Source organism: Mus caroli, unplaced genomic scaffold (assembly GCF_978045245.1).
Source record: "Mus caroli unplaced genomic scaffold, Mus_caroli_1 scaffold_2, whole genome shotgun sequence".
NCBI lineage: Eukaryota > Metazoa > Chordata > Mammalia > Rodentia > Muridae > Mus > Mus caroli.
In genome coordinates this window covers 78,073,847-78,095,595 of record NW_028227257.1, presented here as the reverse complement: position 1 = coordinate 78,095,595, position 21,749 = coordinate 78,073,847, and the positions used below count along the sequence as shown (strand labels likewise).

General features: G+C 43.2%; 1 protein-coding gene across 7 annotated transcripts in view; it reads left to right on the top strand.

Moving 5' to 3' along the window:
• Window positions 1-21,749, top strand: part of Slc1a2 (solute carrier family 1 member 2) — a 136,871-nt gene that overhangs the window by 93,188 nt on the left and 21,934 nt on the right. For all 7 annotated transcript variants that reach the window (XM_029484406.2, XM_029484408.2, XM_029484411.2 and 4 more), the window contains exons 6-9: window positions 1,867-1,993; window positions 9,013-9,246; window positions 14,070-14,264; window positions 19,996-20,130. In XM_029484406.2, the coding sequence (XP_029340266.1) occupies window positions 1,867-1,993; window positions 9,013-9,246; window positions 14,070-14,264; window positions 19,996-20,130 (691 nt within the window). The remainder of the gene's footprint in view (window positions 1-1,866; window positions 1,994-9,012; window positions 9,247-14,069; window positions 14,265-19,995; window positions 20,131-21,749) is intronic.

The following is a 21,749-nucleotide window of genomic DNA, read 5'->3' as shown; positions in this document are numbered from 1 at the left end:
CATGGTACTGTAACATTGGTTCATTCTGCCCTGAATCCTGTCTTCACTAAGTCCCATTTTTTTCTGGGGGGGGGGGAGGGTGGGGATAACTCAATTGTGATGTCACTTATCAATCCCTCTTGTCAAGAGATGAAGAGGGGAGGTGTTAAATGACAAACATTAGCAATCTGAGTACAAGGGCTGTATTATTTTCACTAAAGAGAGTTGGGATCCCACCAAGTGTAGTTAAGTAGGTTAATGAATGCTTGATGTAGAAAAGAAAGGTGGCTTTGGGGAGTGAGAAACAAAGAGTAAATAAAGTCAGAGATTCAGAGAGAAGGAATATATGTCTAAGAGAATCAAATTACAATGCTGTAATTTATCTGATAAAAGACAAAAAACCTGGAAAGCGTAAGGAAAGACTGAAAAGTAGCCCTACTAAATGGAGCAGGGTAGGGTAGGGAAGAGTATGGAGAGAGAGAGAGAGAGAGGGAGAGAGAGAGAGAGAGAGGGAGGGAGAGAGAGACAGACAGACAGACAGACAGACAGACAGACAGACAGAGACAGAGAGAGACAGAGAGAGAGAGAGACAGACAGACAGACAGACAGACAGACAGACAGACAGACAGACAGACAGAGAGACAGAGACAGAGACAGAGACAGACAGAGAAAGAAATTAGAAGATGCCCAATACTTCAGGATCAGAGAATAAGCTAAATGGACAAGCAATGCTCTGTAGCTGGAAGAATAACTGTGACTTATACTCCAGTATGTAGTCAAAGTCAGGTCACCAAGATGGGGGGTTCAGGAACACACATGATTATAACTGAAAGTCTAGACAGTTCCCAGGTAGTATTGAGAATACTGTTAGCCACATAGTGTACCCCAGTCCTGATGTGTTAGCATATGAGGTACTGAGGTTGGAGGTGGTTGGGAGTGAATCTTCTGGAAAGAGAAACGAGGCTTGGTCTTTGAGGATCTAAAGTCCAAGGGCAGATCACCAGGTCCTTAGCCACAGGTGAGAAGGGTTGAGTATTGGATTCGCCTCAGGATGTGGTCAAAAGAAGCTGTCACTGAGAGAGAGGGTAGGGAGTGAACTCCTCAGATCCTTTCTGCCTTGGATTAGGATTGGCACTGGCAGCTGCTGTGCAGTTAAACTAGGATGTCAAGAAATGAGAGAAGACAGGTGACAGGGAAGATATTGGCAAAATCTAACAATGAACTCAACATTCTGGCTTTATCATCCTGAAAAGGGTTAATAAAAGGAAGCATAATAAGTTGACTTCTGAAAGGGTAGTTAACTGGGGCTTCCTAGCTAACTAGGATTTCTTCTTAGTTCCGGTTCTGTCACTATTCTTCCTCCCTCATTTGATGTGTAGCTGGAGGGAATTCCCCAGGTGAAGTATACCTCAGAATAGTACCTAAATGGTCTAGAAATTTCTCCAGCAAGGGCTAGTTGTTTCTGTTCTTCCAATCATGGCTCCAAAGTTTGCATGACAATCCCCAAGTCCCGACAGCTCCTTCCTGTTAATCTGTGTGGTAATAGGAGCTGTGCGCACATGATTTGCCAAAGTGAGGAGGAAGAGAAGATAACACCTTGCATTCGGGAATGAAAATGAATTCATTTTCTCCAAGGAAATCACACCTCAACTACTTAGAGTTTAGTTTGTTCAAGTGAAAAATGTCAAGAGAAGCAATAATTATAGAATGGGGGCGGGGCAGGTGTTCAGTGTGAAATGTAATGCTTTTTTTCCTTCTAATTCCTAATTTATCCAAGGGTGACTGACAGGTAGAATTGGCCCTGTACATCAATCATGCTAAAGTGTGAGGGGAAAGGAAGCCAATGCTTTATCATTCATCCTTCTGAGTAATGTTAATTGCCCATAGGTCTGATCGGATTCTTTATTGCTTTCGGCATTGCCATGGGGAAGATGGGTGAACAGGCCAAGCTGATGGTGGAGTTCTTCAACATTCTGAATGAGATCGTGATGAAGTTAGTGATCATGATCATGTGGTAAGTGTGTCTGGTCATCCTGAATTCATTGTAATGGCGCCGTGGTACGGGAGAAAGCCTTGGGGTCCCCAGAGAACAGGGGAGCCCTCCCAGTATGAAGAGTGGGTACAGACCAAAATGATATGGAGAAAGGGGTGGAAAACTCTTCTCCTTTCTCCCTTCCCTCTAGCACATTCATTATCTGAGTTCTCAGAGTAGGAAAAGGAGGGAAGCAACCTCTTGGGTCTCTTTTCTAGAGCATTGGTATAGTCTATGTCCATTACCGTATCAAAATACTACAGGCTAGGTAAAATTATAAATAAAGGAATTATTATTTTTTTAACTACAGGTTGGGAGGCTGGAAAATCATTAGCAGATTTACTATCTGGTGAGGGGCTGGTCCTTGTAGATGACTCTTTCTGTGTGCTCCCACATGGTGGATAGAACCAACAGGCTTCAGTAAGGCTCTCCTATTGAAACGCTAATCACATTGAGGAAGGCTCTCTGCCAAGTGGCCCATCTTCCAAACACTGGACTGAGGCTATGACTCTTCACAAAGGAATCTGAGGGGACAAAACCATTCAAACTTAGTAGACACCAGTCTCATTCATCAGGGTGCTACCTAATCACCTCCAAAGCCCCCGCTGCTGCAATCCAGGAGTAGAATAGAAACATTTAAATAAGGGGAGGGGCATACATTCAGTTCATCGAAAGAAAATGAAATGAAGAAATAGAAAACTAACAGGATAATAACATCCCATAACACAGAAATTAAAAGAAGTTCACATCATCTCCACGGAGCCTAATGTGGCAATGCATTTGTGGTTGATTCTCATCCAAACTTCAGGAATGAGAAGCTGACTGAGGGCTTTGATGCACCACAATAAGATAACCGAAATATTAGTCCTGGCATGTTCACCACCTCATTGAACTTTTAAAATAAGAAGGGAGAAAGGGATGCTGATTAAAAAAAAATGCTGCATTCTCTGCTTTTATGGTTCTGGAATCTCAGTTCCCGAGCAGCGCTAATGTTTAAATGTGTCTTGTGTGCAGACCTCAGCTAGCATGGGAATGCCATGTCCTTTAGGTCCATCTCTGGAGACTCCATCTCCAGTCTCTGGGGACCTGGGGACCTGGTAGACAGTGACATACAATGCAGCATCAGCTTCTTGCTTGAACAGTGCTCCATGCCCATGTTGCCTAGAGTCTTCAGCAGCCTGCACGTTCCCCCCTGCAGTAAATATGCAGTTCCTCTTTCTAAAGGCTTAGCACCTTGTGCCCCCACTGGTGGGGTGGGTAAAGAGGGCTGTGAGTCAGACCTGAAGAAGGAGTCTTCACAGATTTCTACTACCTCATCCAGGAAGGCAGATGGGGCTTTTATGACTGACGAGAGGCCCATTCCCATTGTTCTTCAGGCTTCTCCCCAGCATCACCCCTGGATAACTCCAAGCCCGTGGAAAGGACCTGGGTAAAATCACCAAGCACTCTTAGCTGACTCCTGGAGGCTAAAATCATCAGAGTGTTTGTGTAGTGGTAAAAGTGGTAAAAATAGCAAACCCTAGCATTGTGAGGATAAGGCAGTCTGTATTATTAGTTTCATTTTTTAAAAATTGTTTTGAGATAGGCTCTCCTGTTGCCTGAGCTAGGGTAGCCAAGAATGACCTTGTGGACTGTCTCTCTGAGCACTGGTATGCAACTCCATGTCTGGACTAAAGATTATGATCACTAAAATGCAAATTAGAAAGATTTCATCTTGCCACGTGTTCAACTTCAATTACTATATAATTGAACTATCTCATCTATTAAAGAAATCATAATAAAGACTTAACTAATTTTTTTCAGTGTGCTTAGTATTAACCTGGTATCTTTCCATGTTTGCACTTATTCATTCCAATAATACCTGGCAAACTAGATGCTTTCAGCATCCCATTTTCCAGATAATAACACTGAGCACAAAGGTTAAGTTGCACAGTGCTGCAGAGCTGCATTGTCCAGCAGTCGCTAACTCAGTTTCTTCCTGAGTTTGAAGTAGATAAAATCTAGGAAGATCTGGTGACAAGCTATGTGATCTTACACATGCTAGTCACATTTGAACCCCAATATTCTGATTAGTAAAACGAAATAACTGTAAAACCCATGTCATGGAGTTGCTCAGAGAATTAGGTGAGATGGGAACCCAGTCACTAAACCTGTTCTGTGTCCAGAGGGACCACAGCACTTAAGTAAATGTGCCTGTGGTCATTCCATTGTGATCATTATCACCATCAACTCTATCCATATCCCCAGCAGCTCTGTGCATGGTAGTTTCTTTAAGAAGTCTGAAAAACCCCATAATTTTGTTGTAAGTTTCATATCCCCATTATTTTGAAAATTCCTTTAAATTGTTTTTTCAAACTGTGAAAAACTTAAAACTTCCCATAGTCTTCCTCTATCAGGAAAAGAAGTCTCTGCCCTTCCTTTGTTTCTACCCTTGACTACTGCCTCTCCACCATCCATACTATTTAAGGAAAGAACATTCAATGATGCTTGCAAGGAAGAAATGCTTTCTGCAGGGCTGCCTCCAAGTGTATAAGGACCGTAGCAACATGTTTTTACAGCGATGGAAAGGGACTAGACTCAGACCCAGATGTCCTGGGAAGGTGGGAATTTATAACCAATGGAGTGGGGGCATATCCAGAGTCAGAGGACTCTGTTAAGACCCTATCAGACTTCTTGTTGAAGTCAAGCCAGGGAAGCCAGATACCACTTAGGGATGGTAAACTATGAGGAACATGATCAGAAATGAAGAGCCACACACGGAAGATGGGGGTTCTTGCTAAGCTGAGTCAGTGGGGTTCTTTGCTGAACTAGTATTTCTTTAAAAAGGAGGCAAACATATCCTACAGAAGGAAGGATCTAACTAAAGTTTGGTAAAAGCAAAGAACTTTCCCCCCAACCCATTTGCTCTTTCACTCAGTAAATAATCCCTTCTAAACGAACCGTGATGTGCTATAATGATGAATACCACAGAGGATTTCTGCCTACATGGGCCTCACATTCTAGTGAAAGAAGGGACAGGAAGTCAGACTAAAGGAACCAAATATGAATTCAGCTAGTAATGCGAACAACAAAAGTAGGGCTGTGGGGTAGAGAGTAAGGGAAGTAGACCCGAGTGGCCAGGATGGGCTGTGTGGGAATGAGACATGATAAAGACCTGGCAAAAAGGTGAAAATCTGGGAGGACTTCAAGGAAAGGAAGCAGGAAGTGAAAGGCTATTGAGGGTCACAACAAAGATCTGGAGCCAGGGCAGTGAGGAAGGTTAAAAATGGTGGAAGGAGTGGAGGTGGAAAGGCAGGTGGGGGTCAGAGCCCCCAGGCTCTCTGGGTCCCTGAGGGATTGGATTTCATTGAATTGTGGTAGCAAGGGGGCAACAGACCTGGAGGCTGTGTGAAGTGCTTGTCACTTCTTCCTATTAGTTGTAATTCTCAACAGTAGCTGAAATAACAATTGCATTTCTAGAGCTTGGACAGTGACAGTGTCTCTAGAAACATGTGAGACCAAGCCAGTATGACTACAGGACAGCCCTGTGAGAAGGTGTCTCTGCTTAGCTACACTTCACACATCTGTCTAACCATCTGCGCCAAGCCTGAAAGCACCCAGTTAGAGCCTTGGGATTTCACTGGTCTGACATAAATGAGAGCCGAGGGGAATGGTTTCCAAAGACTAACCAAGGAATATCTGCATTTCATCACTTGCAAATGAGAATTTTGCTCATGAAATGTCAACTCTCTGTTGAATCAGAATTATCTGGGGGGAATGCATTTAAAACATAGAAGTCCTAGTCCTAGTCTTTGGTGGAAGACCAGGGCACACACCCTGATATCAGGCAGTTGAGGGCATTGTGACGCAGCTGGTTATGGGTACAAGGACCTTGACTGGGTTCTGGATAGCTTAAATGCTGTGGGTGAGGTTGTATTCGTGAAGTGGAAAGCATCCCTGCAAAGGTCACCTTGGTGGAACCCTTCCACAAAGGAGGACCAAGATTCACAGAGGGTGGAGGCTGGAATGACACATGGACTGTATGTGAATAGTGGCCTTGTAAACATGGCCCAAAGCAGAGAATACAGCCCACCTGTGGGTAACATGGAGATATTCCCTACTTCTATCCCAAATGAAAATGTCTTTCTGAATTGGAAAAGGACCCAATAATTACTGAATGTCAGGTGGTTTTAGAACTCTTGGGTGGAGCCTTAAGCCTCTATCTCTACTAACCTGTGGTCTTTTTTTATTTCATCTCAAAAGTTTTGAGTGGTAACTTTGACTTTGGGCACTTCCCCCATTCTTTTCCATGGAGTCTCATCTCCAGTGAACTCATTTATTGGGACAGAAGCCCAGGAATAGAGCTCAAGTCAGGTGTAGGGAAGTAATGGCCCAAAGTCAAAGGGCAAAGGCTCTTTTATGCCCCATTAACACTCATCCTATTAGGGATGGACCGTACATTATTATTTAATTTTATTTTAGATGTTTGAGTGCTACTAGGAGTAGCATTCCATATTCCCTAGCTCTTATGCCTCACCTTGTGGCCTTGGCTAATACTATCTACAGTGGGAGCTGATGCCCATCCCCACTGCCCAAACCCTGCCCACTGGGTGCTCCCTAAGATAGGCCCTTGCTTTGCCTTGGTCCATCTGGCTCTGGCTCCAGTGTGCTCCCCGTGGGGGACTTTAGAGCTGATCTTCCTTGGCAAAGTACCTTGAAAACATGTTTTGTTTGTTCTACAAGTTTACCTGACTTGGGAAGAGGAGGAGGGGAAATGAAAGAAAATTGAATAGCATCCTAAACAGCTCATAACTGTTTCTGCGGACAGCCTGGAAGGCTGACTGGTGCTGGGGAAAGAACTGATCTCTTGGTTTATGAAGACGAGTCCTTCAGGGCTTTATAGGAAGGTGCATTCTCTTCAGTTATTTTACAGTTCAAAGACAAAATGCTGGCCTCTGGGACTCCATAGCTGATTTATAAGATGTTGTGACTCTGGGCACACCAGAAGAATATTAAACAGCCAGAAGGAGGGTTTGATGTCATGACAGAAAGCTTGTTTCACAGTCTTATTAATGTCTAGAGAAGCAGTTTTCAAACCTGGCCAGCTTGCACCCCAGGAGAGAGACAAGCAAGGGTCAGGCTGGAAGATCCACAAGAAAGAGCAGAGCCACACTAAAGTTCTGCTTTGTCCCTGTCAGTCACGAATCAGCTCTTTATGAAGGGGGGTTGCTCACAAAGCCATCTGCCATTGGGTAGCCAGTGAGAGGTTTTAGAGAGTCTCATTAACTCAGGCTTGGATAAGAAAGCATGGACCAGGAGAGGACTTGAGCCCAGGTATGTGCAAACAGACACTCGTGAAGAGTAAGGACTACAGCTGAGAAGGATGGGAGGGAGACACAGCAGGGTACACGGATGCACATGTGAAAGGTTGAGCCTTGCAGTTGCCTGGTGATGTTGGACTCAGCTTCTTTCAGCCTTGATGCATGTCTGAAAAACGAAAATATGTTACCGAATGAGGTCCTGTAGCTAGGAAAAGGCTGGACAAAGTCTGTCTTTTCTGCATTTAAGGACTCTTGTCTGTTCTCTGTAGCCTTTGTTTAACTTGGGAAAGGCCTGGGGCTGGGTCTGATTGCCAAAAGGAAGAAGGGAAGGAAGGAGAGAAGGAAGGAAGGGGAGGAGAAAGGAAGGGAGGGAGGGATAGGAAAGGAAGGGAGAAGGAAGGAGGGAGGAAGGAAGAAACAAAGAGAGAAAGGGTCAGCTTAGATGGTCCTTTCTTTCCTGACCCCATTGTTGGGAGCCATGTCTGGGGACTTTATTTCCTCCTTAGTTATTCTCAAAAATACATCTATAATTGTTAATGAGTGTTAGTCTTCCTACAAATATCTTATTTCAGTCAGACACCATAACAGTGTGAGTAAATTCATGCTTAGCTACACCTCCACTAGCTGCAGCTGCTGATGGCAATGGCGATGGCGGTGGCGGTGGTGATAGAATTATAATAAAGAATGACCCCAGACAAGCAAAAAATAAAGTTGAGAAGAAAGAGTTTTCCCACCAGTGGGAACAGGACAGTTTCCAAGCCCCTCTATAAGATAACAACAACAGCATACAAATGTCAGTATTGGATAACCCGCTGTATGGTGATTGTCTGCTTGCACTAAAGGGGAGAAGTTTGGCTTGGGAAGGAAAACCCCCAACTTTTGGGCTTTCACAAAGTGCCATGGTTCTCCTTCTGGCTCCGTGGACTTGGGCTAGTGACTGAGCTTTTCCAAGTGATGGCTTCCTTAATTACTGAGTAATAACCCTGATGTTCAGCTTGAAGGACTGCAGGAAGGCTAAGTGAGGCTCTGAGTGCCTGGAATACAATGAACAGGAGCCAGTGTTCCTGCTGTTACAGCAGGAGAAAGACTCTCAGGCTCACAAAACCACATTTCTCTAAATGTACTCCCGGGCACAGATGCTTTAATGCTGGCAGCCACCTCTCTCTTATCCCTTCCCTCTCCTTTCCCCGATCCCTCCATCATTTTAAATACACACTTCAACCTCCAGGATTACAAACAATGAACATTTACAAGTCTCAGTTATTTCCCAAATTCTAGGAAGGAGTTAAAGAACAAGGACATCCAACGAGATTCCAGAAACACAATCTGTATCTCTTGGCCTTTAACTCAGTGTTTGCAGAAAGATAAACTAAAGGATGTCAAGGCATGCCCCCTTTATTCCTAAAACTCACAATAGCAATAAAGTTTGCCTTTGGTCTTAATCGCCAGAACATGCGTCAGTAGATCCATAAAACAGTTAAAGTCGGTCAATTCAAAGTATTGGATCTTGTGTTCTTTCTCAGCAAAACAGTGTGTGTGTGTGTGTGTGTGTGTGTGTGTGTGTGTGTGTGTGTGTATAGAAATAAATGAATAAATAAAAAGAGGAAGGGTTTTCCTCCAGGTGCAGGTTACCAGGTAGGGTTTAGGTCCCTAACCTCTTAACGATATCTTCAAAGCTCCTGTTGTCTTTGTGTTTTTCAGGTACTCCCCTCTGGGTATCGCCTGCTTGATTTGTGGGAAGATCATCGCTATCAAGGACTTAGAAGTGGTTGCTAGGCAGCTGGGGATGTACATGATCACGGTGATCGTGGGCCTCATCATTCACGGGGGCATCTTTCTCCCCTTGATTTACTTTGTAGTGACCAGAAAAAATCCATTCTCCTTTTTTGCTGGCATATTCCAAGCCTGGATCACTGCTCTGGGAACGGCTTCCAGGTAGAGGACAGGAGAAAATACGTTTCTCCACATTTGGTGCTTTTTGTTCCATTTGCTGCTTCCTGTTTCTCTCCCAAATCTTCTCTAAATTTACACCTTTTCACAACATAAGGGAATATTTTCTACAAGGTGAACATGTTGGACCTTTGGCTTCTCCTGCACACTGCTGAAGCTCCTGGCTAGCGTGTGGGTGGTCTGCTATTGGCCTAGAAACACAGCCTCATAGTAAGTGTTTAGATGCTGCATGCTATGAATTCACATGCCCAACATTACATGTTACATGTAACACTAAGGTAGCAGAGGCATAAATATTATCCAGAGGGTGTAGCATGATGTTGTTCACTTAACAACTCACCTACGATTTAGAATTCTTTTTTTCTTTTCTTAAAGAAAAGAAAAAAAAACCTTTTGAGGTTTTGGCTAATAATTTTTCAAAAGTAAGACAACTTATATTTTAAAAGATATGTCTATTTTTGTATTGTGTGTGTGAGGGAGTGACTGCACATGTATGGGCTCTGTGTGCATGGCTGCTGTCCCCAAAAAGCCAGAAGAGGGAGTTATAAGCAAGTGTGTACTGTGTGATCTGGGTGCTGAGTCCTCACCAATGCCAGGAGAACCAACTTTCATGGGGTAAATGGTGATTTCCCACCCCACCCCAACAATTAGAAACCAGCCAATTCTTTGACATTAACAAACCCCTTTAGGAACAATTCTACACTAATCCTGCCCACCTCAGATCCAGTTTAAATGACTTGACCCTGATAGACCCTTCCTGCTTCTTTATATATTTTCAGGGCCTAGGGAATCAATAAGGGCCTCAAATATAAGAAACAAAAATAATCTTTAATATAATCTTGGGCAAATATTAGGCAAAACACAACAAAATGGAGGGGAAAAAAGGTGCATCCAGAATCTTAGAATTTCAACGACTGAAGTTTTACTCTTTCAGACTGAAATTGGTGTTTTACTTCCGTGTTAGTGTCATGAAATTGAGCTGTGAGCATAAAACGCTAGGCAACTCAGAGCCCAGCAAATGCTGAAACCCACAGTGGGAGAGCACCAGGTCCAGCTGCTGAGCCTGTGACTGCTTCCTGCTGGTGACATCCCCATTCCGTGGCACAGCATGGCTGGACCTTCTAAGGCCCTGTGCAGGCTGTCAGAGTCTTCTCAGTGACCTGAAAGCCAAGTGGGAAGCCAAATTGTATTTGCATATTGCAAGCAAGTAAGAATTCAATATGACTAGAATGTGAGCTTTCAGCAAAAGGCTGAAATGTGTTCAGTACTGGCGACCAGATTTAGTATCCTGTTTCCAGAGGCTAGGGGAAACACTTGAAAATTTCCCTCTTACTTCCTGATGTTTGAATTCTCTGTAGATAAATGCCCATAGCCATGAAAATGCTTCTCTTCAGAGAAGTTAACCGTCCTCCTGCAAATAAGAGCCGACCTTATTTTGTTATCTGATCTTAAATGTGGTATGTCACAATAGTGACAAGGTTCAGACAATGAATAAAATTTTGAGGAAGACAGTGAACCTCACCAGATGAGTATTTCTTTGGCTAATATCAGTAGGCAATAACCTTGTAGTTATAAATCTTCATATTTATAAATCTTCCATTTCTTACTTTGCTACTCTAGAAACTTCTATTTGTTTTCCTGACTCAAGAGACCAGGAAAATCATATCCATTAATACAGATCTTTGCTACTATTTTGTGAACTTCATTATAATATACAGGACATGAAAGTCTGGAGAAATGGCTTAGCAGTTAAGAGCACTTGCTGCTCTTGCAAAGGGCTTGAGTTCGGTTCCCAGTACTTTAATGGCAGCTCACAACCACCTGTACCTCCAACCCATGGAGATCCAACACCCTCTTTTGGCTTCCATAGGTACCAGGCATACACATACATACATGTAGGCCAAGCATTCAAACATGTAAATAAAATGAAATAATAATTATTAAGCATGTTGGTTAAACAGGACTCTGACAAATATCTCTGCCAGGGTCTCTGATGATCACCTCAGGATGCATTCTAGACCTGGGCTTTCTGAGTCAAGGAGTGCTCACTGGCTGTTTTGACATGCACTGCCAATTAACACTTCAGCAAGTCCAGAATGTAATGTTCCCACCAACTGTGTTTGAGTGTCCTTCCCCACCCACTCACCAGAGCTGGGTATTCCACATCTGTGTTGCTTTGATGCATTCCAATCTTATTGGTGGGAAAACTACTCAGCAAATTTGCATGTATTTGATTACAGATGGGGGAAAACATCTTTTCATTTCTTACTGCCTTTTCCTCCCCATTCCTTGCCTCTTGAGTCATGTGTGAGCCAGCTCGATTTTCTTTGTGGGTTCTCATCCTTTCCTGGGTGGTTTTCAAGCTCACATTATGCATATGAATTATTAACTCTTACATCACATGCTACAGATAAGAAACCTCCCTCCTAGACATCTGCCTTGGAAATAAATACTAACTTTTGGCACTGAAAGTATTCTATTTGTATATATTAAAAGCTGTGAATACTTTTTTTTTTTAATTTAGAAACTCAGTTCTGCTCAAATATTTTTTTCTAGCCACAATTATAACATAATGCTTTCATGAATTTGTCCTTAAATTATTTAAAAAATTATTATTGTTTTTCTTTTGAATAGCCAGTTATCCTGGTAATTTTAAAAGACAAGACAACTTCCTCTCCACTCTTCCTGTGAAGAGAAAGAGATGGAAATGTGAACAAGTCATTCCACAGCAGTGGGAGCTCATGATCTTTGCTTCTCATGGTGGCAATCAAGTAGCAGAGGTGGGACTAGAAACAGAGTCAAGGCTTAAGAGCCCCAAGAATGGCCAAATAGCCAGTATCCACTTAAACTTTACATCACAAAGGTTCCAAACAGGGCCATCATAATAATAGCAACACTGAGGGTGGCTGACTGGCTCTTTGATGAATATGGAGACAGGCATCAGAGAGGAGTGTGTTCCAAATTTCTGGCTTCAGAGCATGCTGGGGGGTGTATCATGTCATAGGAAGAATCTCAATATTGGACATTATTAGCAACATCATTGGGCCTCTCAGATGGGAGCTAAAAAGCAATGCCAGAGTGTCATCCTGTCAGCACAGGAAAGCCCTAACCTGCTCAAGGACTAGTCTGGGCCAGTTGAGTCTATGTGGATTTGGAGGACATAACCATAAAACCTGCTCAGCAGAAGAATGGGGACTGTCTCCATGCTTCACAAATCATTTCTCCAGTCTCTGTGGCCAAAGACCCTTTGATGATATTTTGGAAAAATAGATGCAACAAGAAAAATTAATACATTTTAGTGATCCAGGGAGTAAGCATTGAGCAATATGCTTGAGGATCCCAGCCACCAACAATGACTAGGTAACCATCTTAGATCAGTTGTGGTATCTAGGAAACCCTCTGAAACAGTCCCAGGAAGTGGAGAGAGGAACTGAGGGGAACACAAGGACACTGGCTTCTAATAGAAACAGCGGAGGCAGCAAGCCAGGACCATGGTATCTCCTGCATGCAAATGAGAACAAATCCTCACATTTTACTTGGGTTAATAAGGCTTTTGTAAGCAACCCCCCTCCCCCCAACACACATACCACCTATTCAATTGACTTCTCCTACGGTAAGACCAACAGTAGGTATTACAGAGCCCTGACCTGTAATCACAAAAGATGTTCTTTCTGTCTGGTAAGTTGACTCCTTGGTCAGTTTAAGATGTGAACTTGGGTGTCTCTTATTTTTTAGCTTCCAGATTTATTGGTCCTGAGTAGGCCTTGGAATCAGCATAGCTCTAAGCTCATCTTTTTCTCCCACTCTGAGAAACTGAGACCCTTCAGAATTTGACCAGTCTTGTTGACACCCCACTTATAACTAGTGTGAGGGAGTAACTATGACCAGGACTTGAAAATACCTCCAAATGCTGTCTGAACTGGATAGAAGTAATGAAAGCAAGACAAACTATGAAGCAACCAGTGCTGTTTGGTTCCTTTGCTTGGTTTAAACATTCTTTAAACCCTAATCTCTTCTGCACCATTGTCTAAAAGGATGCAATGGTCTGGACATGAGGAAGCCTTGTTCTCTTAGGTGTCCTATTTTAGATGTAGGAACATGTCAAATGTTCCAGCCTCTAAGGGTGGGCCATGTGGGTGGATCACCATCTGATGCCTGGGACGACTGAAAGTGAAGTCACTCCACACCACCTTTAGCTACAGATCACATGATTTCCTGTCCTGTCATGGCAGAGACTTAGGATTGGCTGGTGGCCATGTGTCTGGGAGTTTGACTGTATGTCAGGCTCCCCAGTGGACTGTTCAAAGCTTGTGTTCATGCTAAAGAGTGTCCAACATGTTTGTCCAGCATTCTCCCAGTTAATGAGCCCAACTCAAGATGAGTCCCAGGGGCTGGATGCGGTCCATGCAGTCATTTTGTTGGAATAGCATTTCTGGCATGGAACTATGGGTCATTCAAAAGTTCCTCATTATGTTTTGCTGTTGACAGCTGACATAATTTTTTTGCAGCCCAATTCGTGTGCACAATCAGAAGTGCTTCAAGATTTACCCTAAGATGGAAACAGGGACTGAAGGACAGAGAACTTGGCAGGCACTGAGTAGCTCTGAGAATCCTGAACCAACTAAATATTGTGTTGCCTATCAGCAGCTAAATTAGAATTGTTCCTAGTTACTGCTAATTTTTTTTTCTGTGTCATTCTGGTTAGTTCTTTGTCCTGCCTCTAAAACTAACTCTCTCTCTCTCTCTCTCTCTCTCTCTCTCTCTCTCTCTCTCTCTCTTTTCTCTCTCTCCTCTTCTCTCGCCCCTAGTGCCGGAACTTTGCCTGTTACCTTCCGTTGCTTGGAAGATAATCTAGGGATTGACAAGCGTGTGACCAGATTCGTCCTCCCAGTCGGAGCAACCATTAACATGGATGGCACAGCCCTTTACGAGGCTGTGGCAGCCATCTTCATAGCCCAAATGAATGGGGTCATCCTGGATGGAGGTCAGATTGTGACTGTAAGGTGAGTGACGTGCATGCAGAGGACACAGAGACATCTGGCTCCCCCAGTTCCACTCCATACTACCCTCACTTGACAGAAGCTCCTTGAGTTTCAGCTCTAGTGAGAACACAGTGAAGGAATTACTGGCAGACTTCAAAGGGAGGAGGTTGTAGCAGGAAGGAAAGGGACTCGGTCCCATCTATATATATTGCACATGCCTACTGGTGCCCAGATCCCGTTTGACTGTTAACAATCCTATAAATTTGGCCGTACAGTTATTTCTATGCTTATCCAACACACAAGGTTGGAAGTATTGTGGTTTATCCAAGGCTACTCATGAGCTGACATAGCATGGCTGTGGCTGTGGTGACTTTTACTTATTCTGGGTCCAATTATTCTGTTATTAAAATATGTTCCCTTCTGGGGTAGGTGAGATAGTTCAGTAGATGAAAGGTGCTTGCCACCAGACATTAACACTGAAGCCCTACATAACAGAAAAAGACAACTAACTCCTTTAAGTTGTCCTCTGATCCCCATATATGTACTGTATAAACACCTAGACATGCCAAACTAATATTTAAAACATGCTTCTTTCAATATTGCGAGGTGCATGGTGAACTACAAAGATTCCTCAGTACATCATAGAGTAGTTGAGTGAATACTTTTTTGTAAATAAGTGGCACATGATTCTGCTTTCGCTAAAGCTTTTATTACTCTCTGGCTTTTTTTTTTTTTTTTAATTGAGAACATTGTCCTGAGAGCTCATCTGAAATGAGCTGTTTCACCACAGACTCAGATCTTATTTGTAGGTAGAGTCATTGAAAGCTTCAGTCTCCAAACCGCTCAGTGTTTTACTGACACTGTACCATAAGATCATTTTAATATCGCCATATCTACTCCAACTAGGAGCTTCTGGTAAATCAGAAGACAGTTTCTGCCTCGAATTAAAGTAGAAGAAAAACAAAGCAAAACAAACAAATGAAAAACAGTTAACTACCTCCTGGTCCCACTTACATCTCACCCCTACTCCCAGAGTATCAAAGTCCTCATCTATAAATGGGGAAGGCCTTTAGCACTGGGGACTGTGAAGTGGCAGTTGGTGGGCTGAAGCAAGCCCAGAGTCTTGCTGTTTGCTCTGTGATATGCTGTAAAGTCATTAGAATGTTAATGTCTTCTAAGACAGGTGTTCTCCATTTACTGACTACCCCTGCTCCTTATCACCCAGACCTGGCCTGGTCACCTACTATCAACTGCCTGTCACTTTAAAACATATAAAGTTATAGCTTTGGGATGCTGTGAATTACATTTCCTTTCTCTCTCAGATTCTATGAGATCAGTAAATACAAAGGATAGGTGGATCACAGTCTGTGTAATCAATGTACTTGCTGGCAAAAGAAAACTCCAAAGTACTATAATAATCCCGGCCCCACTGATTGACTCAGAGAACAGATTCGGTTGACAGGGAAATAACTTTCAGTTTCTCAAATGAGAACAGTTCCAGTCCTCTGGTGCCCCTGAGCTGGCATTCTTCATGGCTCCCTTCAGACGTTCCCAGCAGTCTGAAAAGGAAGGATGGTCATTGTCCTCATTTCAAGGAACACTAACACAAGCCTACGGGTGTTTGTGTGCAAGACCCAGTTTTCAGGGTTGTCAATGCCATAGACCGGAGTCATATGATGACTCCTTAGGCAACATCTTTCCATTTTGTACTCTTTCCTTCCTGACTTTAACTCAACGGAAGCTCTTAGAATAACAGTTTTATTGGTCTTATCTGCATTGTACATGAGGAAGAGGCCATGTGTCCAGATTCATCTAGAGGCCTTTTCCTCCCATCAAACCCTGAATAGCATGGTCCTCCTCTGTTTTAGAAATTCTGCTGACAGCTGGTGTGTGTCAGCACACACCTGATGTACCAGCTCATTCTCAGGGAGGTCTTTAGTGGTCTTAGGTGCTGCTCATAAGAGATGCCGTTCATTTCTTTCTGATTTCTCTACATGTTGAGGGTTTTGACACTGGGAACTGAAATTCTCAGTGTTTTATGAGTTAATACCCCAGAGCATCTGCCCTGTCAGAGCTGTGCCTCATTTATCTATCTGGGAGCCTTTTTAGCCAGCTTGGAGCTATTTTTGCTGGGTTACCAGTTCCTTCCTGATAGCCATTCCAGAAGATTTTTAATGAGCATTCCATACACATCAGAGCTTGGCTGTACAACTAAGTAAGAAAACAAAGAAAATGAAACCTTGCCAGATTTAACACATGATCTGGAAATACAAATAATGCCCTGTGAAGCCACCTCACCTGGCAAATGAGGACACCAAGACTCAGAGAGTCCAGCCATTTAGAAGCTGGCTAAAATTCAGGTTCCCAAATTCTGATATATTCTTCTGCTTACTGAGGATCTTAATGTGTGGCCTTTGGGGTGTCTTTAGAAAAATGGGTACTGTGTTCTGTCTATCTTAGCTGGTGATAAAAAAAAAACCATAAAGGAAGAAAAAGGTTGCCCAAGATCATGTCTATTAGTGGTGCAGTAGAATTCAACCCCAGGCTACCTAAATGTGGACCACACTGCCTCTGGTATAATGTGATTGGGCTGCCTTTGTATGTTGATTTATCTGACCTTCACAAACACCTCGTACTGTATATGCTAGAGTAGAGCCTCCATCTCCTCATGTGTACCATGGTGACAGCAATCACAGAATCGGGGTGGTTAGGAGCATCATACATGACACATATCACATATCAGTAGATGGGAGCTATTGGAATTGTTCCTACCCAGTGACGTTCAGTAAAATATAACCGTGGTCCTGTAATACGAAATGAGAAAGCAGCTGTGACATAGGGAGTGCCACAAGTTACTCAGGATGGAAAACTTGCTTCAGATTCCAGTATGAAGCATGAATCTTGTCCAAACACATATCACAAGAGACTTCCAACTTCCCACTCGTCAAAACTCTTGACTTAATGAAGCTGTTGGCCAAGTAATGATAGCTTTATATCCTTTCATTCTTGGCCCTGACAGCAATCAGGCCTACCCTCCAGTGCACACTATGGGATTAGAATCAGAGCAGTGACTGAGAGACTGGGATTTCACTGATATTACAGAATTCCATTTACTTGTAATTTATTTCATATTAACAGTGTTACTGTTGGGAAATTTCATGAGCAAAGGATAAGGTTGACTATATGTGTTTAAGTCTTTGCCTCTGAATAAATTTAGCCAAATTCTCCTTAATTTTTAGAAATATGAAGGTTTGGCTTACATAGGCACCTGCATGGCATATGCACAGTTCTCTGCCTGCAATGTATTTGGGGAAAAAATAGCCAACTCTAGCTTTACGCTGTGTTATTGTGTGAATCCTCTCTTCTCCCTCATGGAGGAGTTCAATGACCAAGAACTTTCTGTATATTTACTAAGTTGTAGAACTCCCAGGGTTATCAAGAGCCAGCATGTAGCAGAATCAAACAGAGGGGTGTTCAAATCCCAGAAGACCACATTGAATTTGTGTGACCCTAAGTTACCTGATCCGTGGAATCCCTGGTTGTCTCATGGTGAAAGAAGCTGTTTATGTGCCTTGCATGGTTACTGTGAGGTTCTGCTTTGATGTTGTGTACACAGAGCTTGGCACAGCCTCCAGCAACCAGCCTCAAGAGAAGCCAGCCAGGGGAGTGGACTCCCAGACAAAGCAGAATGGGTCAAGGGACCAGGAGAAGGCTGAGAATTTTCTAGATAATACTGCCCATAAGGGGGGGGGGAGTTACTAATATTTGACTCCTAACAAGATTTTTCACAGTGCTTGTAAGAGTGACTCATGACCAAAGCAACCCAGATTGTAAACCAAACAGCCAAGGCTAAGGATGACTGGAACCTGGGAATCCCCACTTCCTTTCTGTCCTGTCAATACTGAAGAGTCTTTGCTGTCTGGGACTTTAGGGAAGTTTCACTCCCACAGCTGTCTCACCTTGTCCTCAAGTTCCCGATAAGAATGACAGATTACTTGGCTTGAGGGTTGTAATGTGCCCTACCTCTCTTAAGTGCCCACGTACTTATTGGTTCCTAAAAGCCGCTGGCCACTACATGAAAGAGAAACCCTCATTTATCCTTTGCACAGGTGAGGAAGTCAAGATACAAAGATATACAGTTGCCCAAATTTTGTATGTTGTTGACAAGTGGTAGAGCTAGGATTTGAATTTAGATTGTTTAAGTTCAAAAAGCTGCTACACACTGTATCTGCTGTCTCATATGGAGTTCTCTGAAATATACCAACTCCATACTGGTGTGACAGGCACAGACATGATTACTGGTGTGACAGGAAAGGGCACAGACTTTGTGCATGCATTGCATGTATGTAGGCATGCAATAAACCCAAAAGGGGTAGCAAAATACAACAAACATCCCAGTCCCTTGGAGCTCCAGGGACCTTCAAATTGTTCTCAGTTACAAGTCTTGGGATTCTAGGCTGGGCCACACTGATGGCCTGACTTGGCCAAAATCTCCCATGAGCCTGGATTGCCTGCTCTAGAAATATTTTAATGTTTTAATTACAAAGCAGGCAACCCTCATTGTTTCAGTACACACAAAGTCACACGAGAGCCCTATTTTCAGAAGACTGTTCTATTCAGAAGCGACAGCACTGGATCTCAGGATATGGCTTACTTGTCAATCACAAGGACCTGAGCTAGATTCCAAAACCCACATAAAAACACTAGGTATGGAAACAAGTGTGTTTAGTGCTAACATGGAGAGTGGAGAAACAGGCAGATGCCTAGGACACAGCTGCCAGCTGGTGAGCTCTAACCCAATGAGAAATTCTGCCTCAAAGAGGGTGGATTGTATCTGAGAGTGGCATCAGAGATTGTCCTCTGACCTCTACAGCATATATACTCATATGTTCATGTGCACCCCAACATACATACTCACAAACAGTTAACAAATAAAAAGAAGAAATGATAGCTTCTGTAAAATAACCTACAAAGATGAGAAAAGTCACTGCTAGTTGATGATCCTCAGAAACCCTTTGGTACGCAGACAGGACACCTGAACCCAAGATTAAACTTTAAACTCTGGGGAAAGAGTTCAAAATGGTGCCAGGTATGCTCCTAATATTGCTTGAAAAGTTGATGAAAAGAAAAGTTGAGAAATTTTTCTTTATTCCATTACCATTATATGGCACCCTCTTTCTGAATAATGCATTTTCCAGCCCTGGGAGAAATGGCCAGGCAAGTGAAACCGAATGTATCTTGGAATATGTTGTTTGCCTCCCCTGATGAGTTGGTTCTGGATATTTTCTATTCCAAGTCCCCATGCTAAGCATTGGCAATGACCTACTCAGACTCTGGCCACGTAGTCTGAAGAACTGTGTGGCACCCACAGACTCATGGAGGCATAACCAGAATTGAGTGCAGTTGTGTTCCCATAGGAGGGGCGAGGGTGATTTATTTCTTCATTTTTAATACTCCCATGGCTGCTTTTAGAACTTTACCTGCTTTAGTCCTGTGTACATTAGACTAACTGGGTATCATGCCAAGGATATGACTCCAATCTGTGAATTTATAAGTGCCCCTCATTGTTGACCTCACTTCCTGTGTATTAGTATTTCATATTTCTTCATTCCCTGGAGAAAAAAAAAGGAAGGGATTTTTAATGTCTGGAGGAAAATTGGAAGGTGTTGTTGTTGCTGCTGTTTTTTAAAATATCTCTAAGATTGCCAAGACTCTTTCTCTTCCTGTAACCTGGGCTTCTCTGTCTTTGCAGCCTTACGGCCACCTTGGCGAGCATTGGTGCAGCCAGTATTCCCAGCGCCGGGCTGGTCACCATGCTCCTCATTCTCACAGCTGTGGGCCTGCCAACGGAGGATATCAGTCTGCTGGTGGCGGTGGACTGGCTGCTGTAAGTGCCCGTGGGTAGGGTTCTTCTAGGGATTGTGAGTGGGGATCCCCAATATTGGGGATTCCGGGGTGTACAGTTGACAAGATTGCAATAAGACATTAGCCAATTCTCCACGTTCCCCTCCTCTCCCTTCTACAAAGGTTACTATGTCTACCCAGGAAAGAACTCAAAAGTAATTTGAGGGCCTTGTAGGCTAGTGGAGGAGTCAGACAAATCACAATACAAAGATAAAATGCAGCAAAGAGAAGGGGCTTGGGATACAGCTCAGTTGGTAGAGTGTTTGCATAGCACTGCGTAAACCAGGCAGCATGATTCATGCGTGTATTCCCAGCACTGGGGAATACTGTAGTGAGGGATTCAAGATCATCCTTGGCCTCACAGTGAGTTCTGAGGCTACCCTGGGCAATATGAGGCCCTGTCTCAAAAAAAAAAAAAAAATGTAGCTGTAATGATCCAACTAATGGTACATGCAAAGAATCTCAAAACATCCTACTGAGTGAATGGAGCCAGGCACAAAAGAATGTGAATGTAAGTAACAGTGTCTGCATGACGCTCTAGGGGAAGACACTATAGCCACAGCAGTGGAAAGTGATCAGGGGTTGCCTGGCATCGTGGTACAAGGAACACTGAAGAATGATGGAACTGTCCCACATTCACAAGTGTTTATATTTGTTAAAACTTGTTACTCTGTGTTTAAATAAATGGGTACATTTTAACATCCATAAATTTCAATTAAATAAAGTGTATTTTAAGACAACATACAGTTAGGAGCACAGGGATGGAAAGAGTTATCTATGCTAGTCTAAGATGGAAGGGCAAACAGACTATCAGAAAACAGTAAAAGTGGTTGCTGAGTTTGAGTGTGCAGTGTGTGTCCGCTCCTATAACAAGCTATACTAGTCTGAAAGTCTGAAAAATCCCTGTATCGTAGGTCAGGACATTGAGCTTTGACTCAGGAATGGGCAGAGATTTGACCCTAGGTCAACTTGGTTCTGGATTCCATCACATTCTTGTTCATGGTCAGATTCAACTTTCAGAAGGCAGCGAGAGCTGTGCTCAGACATAAGTGATGAGAAGCCCAGAACCACTGAGGTGGAAGAGAAACAGTGCTTCCCTGTCAAAACATCTGTGCCAAGGCCCGGGGACAGCAAACACTGTGGTGTCTCTTAAGTAAAGGAAGGTGAGGTAAGATGGACAATACCTTTGGAGGCCATGTCATGGAGCTTGAATCTGACTGTGTGCATTTAGTCTGACTGCATTTCCCAGTGAAGAACATTTTGTAGTGTAGAAGATTCATAGCTCATTCAAAACTGTGGGAAAGCCTGCCCAAATCATCCCCAAGCAACAAGACTAAAATAGAGCTCCTCTAAGGGCCCTTGTGAGGACACTGCTGTGCCTTGAGACTCGTGCCAATGGGTCATGCCCACTCTTGGAGTTAAGTGACAGAGTGCTGGACAGTGTCATGGATCTTAACATTAGAGGTACACTGTGACATCTCTGATGGAATCTCTGTCCACAATGCCTGCACTTCCTTTTCAAAGAGCCAGTGTTTTGATTAGCATAAATTCTAGGAGGAAGAAGCCACATTTTATGGATTTACAGTTTTAACTCCTCCATAC